Source organism: Drosophila gunungcola, unplaced genomic scaffold (assembly GCF_025200985.1).
Source record: "Drosophila gunungcola strain Sukarami unplaced genomic scaffold, Dgunungcola_SK_2 000044F, whole genome shotgun sequence".
Taxonomy (NCBI): domain Eukaryota; kingdom Metazoa; phylum Arthropoda; class Insecta; order Diptera; family Drosophilidae; genus Drosophila; species Drosophila gunungcola.
This window is the reverse complement of record NW_026453212.1, coordinates 248,033-260,257: the sequence shown is the minus strand read 5'-3', so window position 1 is coordinate 260,257 and position 12,225 is coordinate 248,033. Positions and strand designations below refer to the sequence as shown.

Sequence of the window (12,225 nt, the reverse complement as noted above, 5' to 3'; positions counted from 1 at the left end):
GGTGGTGTCTACATCTTTAATAGCGTTGTTGGATGTAATTTGCTCGCAAGTAGGGCAGGCCCAGCCTTTAAGGTTATCGTCACTTTCATCGCGCACGCAAGGAAAATGGTACCAAGTCCTGCAAGTTTCAGATTGCACCCAAATAATGTCGTTACCGGGTCGATCTTTTTTGCAAACGCCACACATGGCATTATCGTAATCGCGATTGAACATTTTCGTATTCTTGTAATTTATTTCAAAATTGATATTTTCTTTGACCTGTCGGGCGAAATGTATTCACTTTCGAAAGCTATGCCCCTACTCATTGCTTTAGTGGTCAGTTTGTTTCAGTTAGTTTTATCAAGAAAACGATACACCTCTAGACGGCGTCATGTGTTCAAAATTCTTTTCTGCGGAATTGTCTTGCTCTTATATTCGCAGTTAAAATTCGCATCGGTATATGGGAATTTTGTATGTATACGAGTATAACTGCGCTGTGTCTTTTCCCTTTGCTAGTGCGGAACTGTACCTTTTTTATTTATGTATGTGTATATATATATACGCAACCAACTAGGAGTCACTATATCATATATGTTCAATACGCATATAGTAGTTTATTTTTTCTTCTTTTCACTATAATTTTGCTTGCACACGCGGAACTTAGTCGTTCAATACACGTATAGCAAGATTTCTTAAAGAATGTTACAGCCGGCCATTAAAACGATGCTAACAGCATTTTAGTTGAAACGATGGTTAATTTATTTATATTTAAAATATATTCCGGATTATAAAGAGCTTTAAAAAATCTTCTTCTCTTCTCGAGGCTCGTGCTGCAATTGGTTTTCGATAGTTGCCTCTCTTCCTGGATGCACATCGATTGATGTTAAAATGTATCGTTTTTTCCATCGATAATTTTGTAGAAAAAAAATTAATAAGAATTAAATTTCAAATTGCTGTACTGGGGCGGTGACAACCGTATAAAACAAGTACAGCTGCGGAGTTCATAAAGGCATTCGGGGCGAATCCAGTATCAGGAGGGCCGATTGTAGGATGCGGTTGTGGTGTTACAAGGACAACCAGAAGTGGCCTCACACTCTGATTCATTATCTATCTCTTTCTGTGCTCGATAGTATTAAGAAGTTATCGATACCCAGGAGCAACCAAGAAAAGAGTGCAAGCGAGCTGACACTAGGGACTTGTCGCCAGAACCTCGTAGAGAACAGTTGAAAGATGCACAGGTATATTTTTGTAAGCAAAACCGTCGAATGTTAATTAAAGGCAATTGTTAAATATTCCATCAATTTCAGCATTCTTTATTAAAAGAAGACCCTCCAAAGCTTCAACTATAAAACACAGAACATCTAGCAGGTTACGGATGTTATTGATTTTTTAGAGCAGCGGCTGTGCTCGACTTGCTCTGTACAGAAAAAAAAACCTGCCAAAAAGCCTTTAAGTTCCTTAATAATTAAAATTTTTCCAAGCAAAAAAAATGTGTTTGATATCGACTGACTCTTCCTGTGTGTGTAATACACAAAATACTATTTAAAATTTGTTTGAAAGGTGCCAAATCTGCAAAATGATGAGACATTCCGTAACTTAATGCCACAAATTTAAAGGATTAATTCCCACAGAGCAACTAGATCACGTTAAAAATATGCAACAATGCAGAAGATGCTCGAGATGATTTTAACTGCCATGATTTAAGCGAATATTTATGTTCGCATTGTAATGAAGCGAAACATATAATGCTGCATTTGAATATTCAATAGAGAGAAAGAGTCGACACTTGTGTGACTGCAACTCAGGCATTGCTTGCATTTTAGTTGAAACGATGTTTAATTTATTTATATTTAAAATATATTCTGGATTATAAAGAGCTTTAAAAAATCTTCTTCTCTTCTCGAGGCTCGTGCTGCAATTGGTTTTTGATAGTTGCCTCTCTTCCTGGATGCACATCGATTGATGTTAAAATATATCGTTCTTTCCATCGATAATTTTGTAGAAAAAAAATTAATAAGAATTAAATTTCAAATTGCTGTACTGGGGCGGTAACAACCGTATATAACAAGTACAGCTGCGGAGTTCATGAAGGCATTCGGGGCGAATCCAGTGCCAGGAGGGTCGATTGTAGGATGCGGTAGTGGTGTTACAAGGACAACCAGAAGTGGCCTCACACTCTGATTCATTATCTATCTCTTTCTGTGCTCGATAGTATTAAGAAGCTATCGTTACCCAGGAGCAACCAAGAAAAGAGTGCAAGCGAGCTGACACTAGGGACTCGTCGCCAGAATCTCGTAGAGAACAGTTGAAAGAAGCACAGGTATATTTTTGTAAGCAAAACCGTCGAATGTTAATTAAAGGCAATTATTAAATATTCTATCAATTTCAGCAAGCTTTATTAAAAGAAGACCCTGCAAAGCTTCAACTATAAAACACAGAACATCTAGCAGGTTACGGATGTTATTGACTTTTTAGAGCAGCGGCTGTGCTCGACTTGCTCTGTACAGAAAGAAAAACCTGCCAAAAGCTTTTCAGTTCCTAAATGATTAAAATAATTCCAAGAAAAAAAAATGTGTTTGATATTGACCGTTCATCTCTACCACGGATGCTAGCAAATAAGCGATAGCATATGCTAGTAGAACCTTATCAGGATCAGAGGTGAATTATGAGACCATAGAAAAGGATGCTAGCCATTATTTAGGCAATTAAGCATTTTAGATACTATGTATTCGGCACGATGTTCAAAATAGTCACTGATCATAGGCCATTAATCTGGCTGATGAGCGTTAAGGAACCGGACTCCAAACTCGTTAAGTGGCGACTCCAAATGTTGAAGTATGATTATAAGAATGTGTACAAAAAGGCCTCCTTATATGTTGTGGCAGAGCATTGAGCAAAATTCAACAGGAGCTCAATATGCTAGATGATGCATCAGATTCCCAATATCAGAAAGACCACTGAATGAGAATAAAATTCAAGGGGCTATACAGGAAGGTAGAATAGCGGGAGTAGTAAAACAAATTCCAATACAGGAATAAATTACGAATAACCTGGACGGAAAACAGTTTTGATGACGAAACAATTGACCGTAGGTTAAACGAAATTCTAAAACCTAAAACGGTGGCGTTTGATTCCAGAAAACTTGGTGATAACAATCCAGGACGTATATTGCAAATACTTTACCTATTGTAAGTTGTATAAGGCAATATAATGTACAGTCTTATTGCCATATAGAAGGAGTCATTAAAAAGTACCATGAGCAATCATAAAGGAATAGACTAAACCTTAGCTCACATCAAAATTACACAAACAATAAATAACTGTGACAGTTGTTAAAATTAGAAATACGATAGGAAACCAAATGAGACACCGGAGATACCTATGGAAATAGTACACATAGACTTGTTTTTGTGAACAAGAAAAATGTACTAACCGTATTTGATAAATTCTTAAGGTAAGCTTGCTGGTTAACGATTGCAGCAAAGGAAAAAAGTAAATATAGTAAAGGCAACACAAAGTTTCATGGCCTTATTCGGAGTACCCAAAAAAATAGTTTGTGATCAGGGAGTAGAATTCTAGGTCAACCTCTTCAAAGACTTTTGTAGACAGTACGGCTTGGAACTGCACACAACGTCTTTTCAGCAGTCGACGAGAAATTCCACGGTTTAGAGACTGCACTCCACGATTACGAAAATTTACAGGCTTGTAAATGAAACTAAGAAGACAAATAAGTTGGAAATCAGACATGAGGAAGTATTAGATGAAACATTTATAACGTATAATAACGCTATTCATTCAACCACTTAGTTAACACCGCAGGAACTACTCACCGGGAGAACACCTAATATCTTAAATAATGTGTACTTTAACAATGAACACGATTATTTGCAGAAAATCAATGCGTTTCAAGCTGAGTTATATCCAAAAATCAAAGAAAGGGTAGATCGACAAAAGATCAAGAGAACAGAAGCAGCAAATGCAGATAGGAAGGAACCAAGCCCGGTACAGAAAGGAGACACGATATTTAGCAAGGAGAACAGGAGGGATAAACATACCCCTCGGTTCTCAAAACACAAGGTGTTGGAAGACAATGTGCTGACAGTAACTTCAACCAGACCACAGAAAATTCATAAAGAGAAAATCAGAAGATTAACCAAGCGAAACGAATAAAATAATTACAAGTGGTCAAGGACCATGACCGCTTAAAGGAGCTTTGAGATCCGGCCATTGAAAGGAGACGAGCCGTTGGCAGAGATCAATCTAGGTTCGGTGAAGATAATACAGACGCACAAGACGTTCATACACATAGAAGAGCTACACGAATACCAAGAAGCAGTCGAAGATACAGAAACGAAGGATCTGGTAAGAGCTCTTCCAAACAAATTATGAATTTTCTGTGGTCTGGTTGAAGTTACTGGCAAATTCGCTGTAAACATAAAGCCTCTACAGATTCGGGAAAAGAGTTTTGAAACTTTGAATTTAAATGCAAGTATAGCCTTTTAAGTTGAAGAAGTTCTTCAAAGATCTCGTCTGATTTTGAGTGCAAATCATTGCTCACTATGCAGCTATCGCATTGCCATAATAGATTCGGCATGTTGGTGAGCAATTTTATCGACACTGTATTCATAGCACGTAAATGGAGTCATAACGAAATAAAAAAAGCGTCTGCTCTCAACGACTGCCCATCAGAGGCTGATATGGCCCCAATGCCCTCAATTTCGGAGGAAAAAAATAAAGCTCGTTATTTTACAAAAGATGTTCCTCGCGGGAGCCCTTTCCACCATAGTTACGTATACTTTTAGTGCCTTTGGTTGCCATAATTTACACCTTTTTAGTTTTTTTACAGAAGCATATCGACTAATCGTCGATATTGATCCCTGCTGAACGATCAGGATCTGCAACAACGACTAAAAAGTGCACCCTGGCGAGCAACAGTACATGGTCCCTCGGCGGGTCCCAATTAAACAGGACTTCCTTCTAGTCGAGGCAGCACACCTAGCCTGCTGGTCGTGGACATCCGGTTGGGCTATCAGGCCGTGAATTTGAAGGCTCTTTATCTACAATTTCCTTGGGGACTCTGCCGCTATTTGCACCGACTACGGAATTTGCTGTGCCCACCTGTATACCGCAATACATCGACACTCACGTGATGGTTCGATGCCGCTCTCAGGAAAAGCTACCGGTGGCGATTTTGGAACGTGGTGCTCATTCTCAATTGCCACCTAAAGTTCTGCTAGGCAGCACCTGGATACCTCGAGCCCCTCTACAGGGTCCGGCACTCAAAGTGTAACCAATTAAAAAGGTTATAAATTAAGTTTGGAAAATTAATTTTATTTAATTCAAAGTACAAAATGTGTAAAAATAACACAAAATTAAGAAACAATTCCCTTCTGCTCGATACCTTTTGCCTTGACTATAGCCTTGAGACGGTCGAAGAATGAATCGCAAGCTGCTCGAATGTGACTTGCAGGTATTTTGGTCCACTCGCGGACAAAGGTTTGGCCCACCGCCTCAAAACCGGTGTATTTTTTACTTCGAATAAGAGAATAATCCAGCGGATTCGCATCTGGTGAATTCGAGGGCCATTGTGTGAACGTTATGAAGTTCGGAATATTGTATTCCAGCCATTCTTGGTTCACTCTGGCTTTATGAGCCAGTGCTGAGTCCTGTTGAAATGTCTATGGTCTGCCACCGAAATGTTTGTCTGCCCACGGCTTCAAGGCAACCTTCAGAATACTTTCCTGATATTAATTTGCTTTTATCTTGACACCAGGCTTGATAAAAACGATTGGTTACACTTCGAGTGCCGGACCCATAGCACCCTTCACCTAGTGACGGTGGGACAAGTTGAACCGGTGAAGATTCTCGAAACCGACTTGAACCACGACTCAGAAGAGAACGCGAAACTCCTCGGTGACAAGGTACCCCCGGATAAGACCCAAAACGACCTTCGATCGAACCCAGTCGAATTCATGACTAAAGGAATGTTTGGCTCTACTCTTTTACACGGCGGGTGGGACGGTGCCCAAAGGTGCAGTCCGACCTGGTCTACTAGATACGACTCCCCGGGAAACGTTCTACCAGTACCGTTCATGTCAACCGCCTGGCCCCGTGTAGAAACCCAGAGCCAGAAGTACTCGGCCAGGAGACTGAAGTCTAAGAAGGGGGTAATGTAATGAATGTTATTAGATCTATGGAAACTTTTTCAGTGAGCAAGTTACGAAGAGTTGATCACCACACTACGCGGCAGATATTCGTTACAGTATGTACACTGACAAATATCGTTGAGTTACGTTTAAGGCTCCTTAAAAATACCCTATGTTTTTCAAACGTCTTTATTAATATGGTCATCTCAATTGAGCGTGTCATTTAAAATAAAGCCTAGGCTTGTTACCTTACATATATAGCTGATGGGCGAATTTAATATTTTTGTTTTAATAATAGTTTAGGGTTCATCTTGTTTTTACTTAAAATTTCTTTGAGTTCCGTATTGGTAACATTAATGCACTCATCTATTCTTTTTAGCAGTCGATTTAATTTAAGGGACTATAACAGTATAACCCACGAAAAAATAGGCATTTTTTTTAAAGAAAGAAAGAAATTACTTAATATAATGTTTTGAAATTTTTCCACAAAATATATTTAAAAATATTTGATAAAGTTTTGAGAAAAAATGGGGCTATAAGCTGTCTGGCGAGGCTCAAAAAAAAGTACTTAAACTGCTGACATGATTCCGGTCAAATGAGTGGCTGAAATCGAAATACTTAAAAGTATTATGCAAGCTAAATTTATTTCCCCTATATATATATTTCCTCTACGTTAATAAAAAATCAAAAGTTTACAAAAATGGCGTAGGTTTGAAAAAACGTGGTTTTTGGGGTGAATAAATGACAATAAATTCTGCCAAATGGACAATTTTTACCCAATCCAAAAGTGCGTGAGACCCACTAAAGAAAATTATGTGTTAATTCGAAAGCAATCGGTATACTTGTAGTCAAGTCAGCAGTTTTCAAAAATTTAGTTTCGAGATATACACATCTAAAATTTTTGGGAGCAGCGTTGTGTGCCTGCGAACGGTCGCTATTTAGAACGCTGCCATTCAAAAACTATTTTAGATACGACCTTGCCGCTTTATTTGTAGCATATAACTTTGCGGGACCGCACGTTCAACATGTATGAATGACGACATGTTTTTTTCTTAAGACTGCAGCCTGACTTATTTTTAATAGATAGGGTGTCAATAGTCAATGTGCCGTGATAGCACTCATAGAGCTAATGCTATGCAAAAATTTAATTACAAAATTATGTTTACCTTTTGTGCACCTTTTACCTTACCTAGATACTTTAAAAATGCGAACCTTGTATCTTAATTGAAACATTGTACCTATTAATTGAAAAACACTAAGTTCACTCTATATTTCTTCCAATTTATTTAAAACATTTCATTTGAAATATTTACAAATTCTACTTTTGGAACTTTAAAACTGCAATCCAGGAGTCAAATTTCTAAAACATGTGAGTAACCTTTGAAACAGCTATTGGAATTGGCCAATTTTTTAAAAAAAACTTGCGCTGCTCAGGCGTCTCTGGAATCTGCTTAACCCAAGATCTCGACGTTTATACGGACGGGCCTAAGGATATACGGACATGGCTACATAAACTGTACTTTTGATCCATATCAGATATATAATTTTATTAGAGTTGGAAAGGCTTTTTTTAACTCTACGACACCGGTCTCCACACTTATTTGTGAGGGACTTGGTCACGACAAAGACCGCTGTCAGATACAATGCGTGTGTCGGCAGAGACTCGGCAGAATTCTTTTCTATGTCCTCGAGATAGAGAAGTAATGACCGCTGCTCTACAAGTAACGGGATCAAATATGGGAAATTTGAAATTTAAGCAGTTTGTCGAACAGTCTTATAAAATAACTACATACCTTTTGCCATACAAGGGGAACAAAGTACAACCAGTAAAGCCATAAAAAAGCCATAACTAACATACATAAGTATACAGCAAAATCTGGATTGTAAGATTTCCAAAACTCCATAAGCTCCCTCAAAAAAAAAACAACGGTTGACACAGTATTCTTCATTATCTGTAACAAAAAAAACACATATAGTTAGAATTATAAGCTCCTTAGCACAAATAAAAAATAATATTTAAATCTTTGTGTTCCTAATTTAACTTTATTTCATATTTCTAATGAAACTTTTTCCAACTGATAATAGTTTGCCATTTTATATAACAATTTCATTACTAGGATGAATAAATTTTTGAGCGATGTTTGCAAATCGAATTATGTTCAAAAACGAAAAAACGCCTTTTCTGACCAATTATAAATGACATTAACTGATAGATCAATGAAACTGAATCCAAGTCACAGCAAAGGGACATAACCATAAAACGTTAAAACTTTTTGTAGGCATGTATATTTCAATAAAAACCAAGAAAGGAAGCAAACTTCGGCAACCTTTGCAGCTATTGCAAAAATTAAATATTCTTTAAGACATTAAAATTATGATTTACTTGCGTGTATGTTTAAAAGTATTGAAGCTATGATGAATTGCAGCTCAATTATTTGAGTTCCTATGGCAGCTATATGAATTATTTTTCCGATTTTAATAAAATTAAAAGCGTAATTCTGAACTGTCATATAATTAAATAATCAAAAAGAATTTCTAAAAAAAAATACAAAATAAAGAAGTTACATTTTTTTTTATATTTTTATTGGTACTATGAGACCTTTTGATGAAATTTAAACCGTAATTCTAAAATATTTAACTATTACTATATGTTGAAGAACTAAAAAAAATTAAAAAACAGCAAAGTTGAATATTTTTATACCCTTGCAGAGGGTATTAAAATTTCAGTCAGAAGTGAAGGAGACGTTTCCGACCCTATAAAGTATATATTCTTGATCAGCATCACTAGGCGAGTTGATCTAGCCATGTCCGTCTGTCCGTCTGTCCGTCCGTCTGTCCGTCCGTTTCTACGCAAACTAGTCTCTCAGTTTTAAAGCTATCTGCATGAAAATTTCATAAAAGTTGTCTTTCTATTGCAGGTAGTATATAAGTCGGAACGAGCCGGATCGGACGACTATAGCATATAGCTCCCATAGGAACAATCGGAAAAATAAATGAAAAACAAGAAAGGAAGCAAACTTCGGCAAGCCGAAGTTTATATACCCTTGCAGCTATTGCAAGAATTAAATATTTTTGAAAACATTAAAATTATGATTTACTTGCGTATATGTCTAAAAACATTGAAGCAATGATGATTTGCAGCTCATTATTAGGTAGTTATTTTATATAATTTTATTATTTCTATTGGAGCTATATGATATAGTCGTCCTATTTTGATGAAATTTTAACCGTAATTCTGAAATATTTATCCATTACTATATGTCGAAAAACTTATAGAAAAATTTAAAAACACCAAAGTTATAATTTTTTTTATTTACTTTTATGATTGTTCCTATGGGAGCTATATGCTATAGTCGTCCGATTGTGATGAAATTTAAACCGTAATTCTGAAATATTTATCCATTACTATATCTCGAAGAACTAAAAAAAAAAATTAAAAAACAGAAAAGTTATAATTTTTTTCATTTATTTTTTCGATTGTTCCTATGGGAGCTATATGCTATAGTCTTCCGATCCGGCTCGCTCCGACTTATGTACTACCTGCAATAGAAAGACAACTTTTGGGAAAATTTCATGCAGATAGCTTAAAAACTGAGAGACTAGTTTGCATATAAACGGACGGACAGACGGACAGACGGACGGACAGACGGACATGGCTAGACCGACTCTACTAGTGATGCTGATCAAGAATATATATACTTTATAGGGTCGGAAACGTCTCCTTCACTGCGTTGCAAACTTCTGACTGAAATTATAATACCCTCTACAAGGGTATAAATATTATAACTTTGCTGTTTTTTAATTTTTTGTTTAGTTCTTCGACATATAGTAATGGTAAAATATTTCCGACTTACAGTTTAAATTTCATCAAAATCGGACGACTATAGCATATAGCTCCCATAGGAACAATCGGAAAAATAAATGAAAAAAAATTATAACTTTGCTGTTTTTTAATTTTTTGTTTAGTTCTTCGAGATATAGTAATGGTTTAATATTTCAGAATTACGGTTTAAATTTTATTAAAATCGGACGACTATAGCATATAGCTTCCATAGGATCAATCGGAAAAAATACCAAAAAAATTATAACTTTGTTGTTTTTTTAATTTTTTTTTTAGTTCTTCCACATATTGTAATGGTTAAATATTTTAGAATAACTGTTTAAATTTCCTTAAAATCGGACGACTATAACATAAAGGTCTCATAGAAATAATAAAAATATATAACATAACTATCTAATACTTGAGCTGCTATTCATCATAGCTTCAATGTTTTTCAACATATACGCAAGTAAATCATAATTTTAATGTTTTCAAAAGTATTTAATTGTTGCAATAGCTGCAAGGGTATATGAACTTCGGCTTGCCGAAGTTTGCTTTCTTTCTTTTTTCATTTATTCCGAATGTTCCTATGAGTGCTATATGCTATAGTCGTCCGATTTTGATGAAATTTAAACCGTAATTCTGAAATATTTAACTATTACTATATGTCGAAGAACTATAAAAAAAATTAAACAAGAAAGAAAGCAAACTTCGGCAAGCCGAAGTTCATATACCCTTGCAGCTATTGCAAGAATTAAACATTTTTGAAAACATTAAAATTATGATTTACTTTCGTATATGTTTAAAAACATTGAAGCTATGATGATTTGCAGCTCAATTATTTGATAGTTATTTTATATATTTTTATTATTTCTAAGGGAGCTATATGATATAGACGTCCGATTTTGATAAAATTTAAACCATAATTCTGAAATATTTAACCATTGCTATATGTCGAAGAACTAAACAAAAAATTAAAAAACAGAAAAGTTATAATTTTTTTCATTTATTTTTCCGATTGTTCCTATGAGAGCTATATGATATAGTCGTCCGACTTTGATGAAATTTAATCCGTAAATCGGAAATATTTAACCATTACTAAATGTCGAAGAACTAAACAAAAAAATAAAAAACAGAAAAGTTATAATTTTTTTTCATTTATTTTTCCGATTGTTCCTATGGGAGCTATATGCTATAGTCGTCCGATCCGGCTCGTTCCGACTTATATACTACCTGCAATAGAAAGACAACTTTTGGGAAAGTTTCATGCAGATAGCTTTAAAACTGAGAGACTAGTTTGCATATAAACGGACGGACAGACGGACAGACGGACAGACGGACATGGCTAGATCGACTCTACTAGTGATGCTGATCAAGAATATATATACTTTATAGGGTCGGAAACGTCTCCTTCACTGCGTTGCAAACTTCTGACTGAAATTATAATACCCTCTGCAAGGGTATAAAAACAGGAAAGTTATCATTTTTTTTTTCGATTGTTCTTATGGGAGCTATGTGCTTTAGTCGTCCGATCCGGCTCGTTCCGACTTATATATACCTGCAATAGAAAGACAACTTTTGGTAAAGTTTTATGCTTTAATACTGAGGGACTAGTTTTTGTAGAAACGGACGGACAGACGGACATGGATAGATCGACTCTCGTGGTGATGCTGATCAAGAATTTATATACTTTATCGGAAACGTCTCCTTCACTGCGTTGCAAACTTCTGACTGAAATTGTAATACCCTCTGTAAGGGTATAAAAAGCAACTGAACTGAACCTTATCGTTTTTCTAAGAACCGATATATCGACTTTGATGGATTATTTCACAAAATGTTATATTTTTTAGCCTACCATATTTGAAGATGTTAATGTCAATGGTTGAAGAGACTCGAAAAGCGCGTATTTAAATCGATAGGAATCACAAAGCTTTTTTTTTTTACCAAATTGTTAAAATATGAGTTACAAATTGGACTACTGAAGATATACTTGGAATCCGCACTTTCAAGTCAAAACAATTTCAAAGCTTAGACATTAATATTTGCGTTTACATGTGGAAATCGCTTCGGACACTCATTTCAATATCCAATGCTGTCGTAAATTTCCTTATTTGACTTTCAAATTGTACGATCGACAGGGTGGACCTCAGTCTTTTTGTGCGCCTCTGTGTTTTTTTTTTTTTTTTCTTTAATATCAATAACACCCTGGTACAAAATTTCGCTTTTTTCGTTGTGCAGATATCTTACATCGTAAAGAATAGTCAAACAACTTCAGTACGC

General features: G+C 35.7%; 1 protein-coding gene across 1 annotated transcript in view; it reads right to left on the bottom strand.

Annotated features, from left to right (window-relative positions):
* The window catches only part of LOC128264005 (cholesterol 7-desaturase nvd), a 371,169-nt gene extending 359,220 nt beyond the window's left edge, over positions 1–11,949 (bottom strand). Inside the window, exons 1-2 of the mRNA XM_052999285.1 lie at positions 11,936–11,949; positions 7,919–8,077 (exon numbers count right to left, since the gene is read on the bottom strand). Of these exons, the coding sequence (XP_052855245.1) occupies positions 7,919–8,074 (156 nt within the window). The 5' untranslated portion in view covers positions 8,075–8,077; positions 11,936–11,949. The remainder of the gene's footprint in view (positions 1–7,918; positions 8,078–11,935) is intronic.
* Positions 11,950–12,225: the final 276 nt, after the last annotated feature.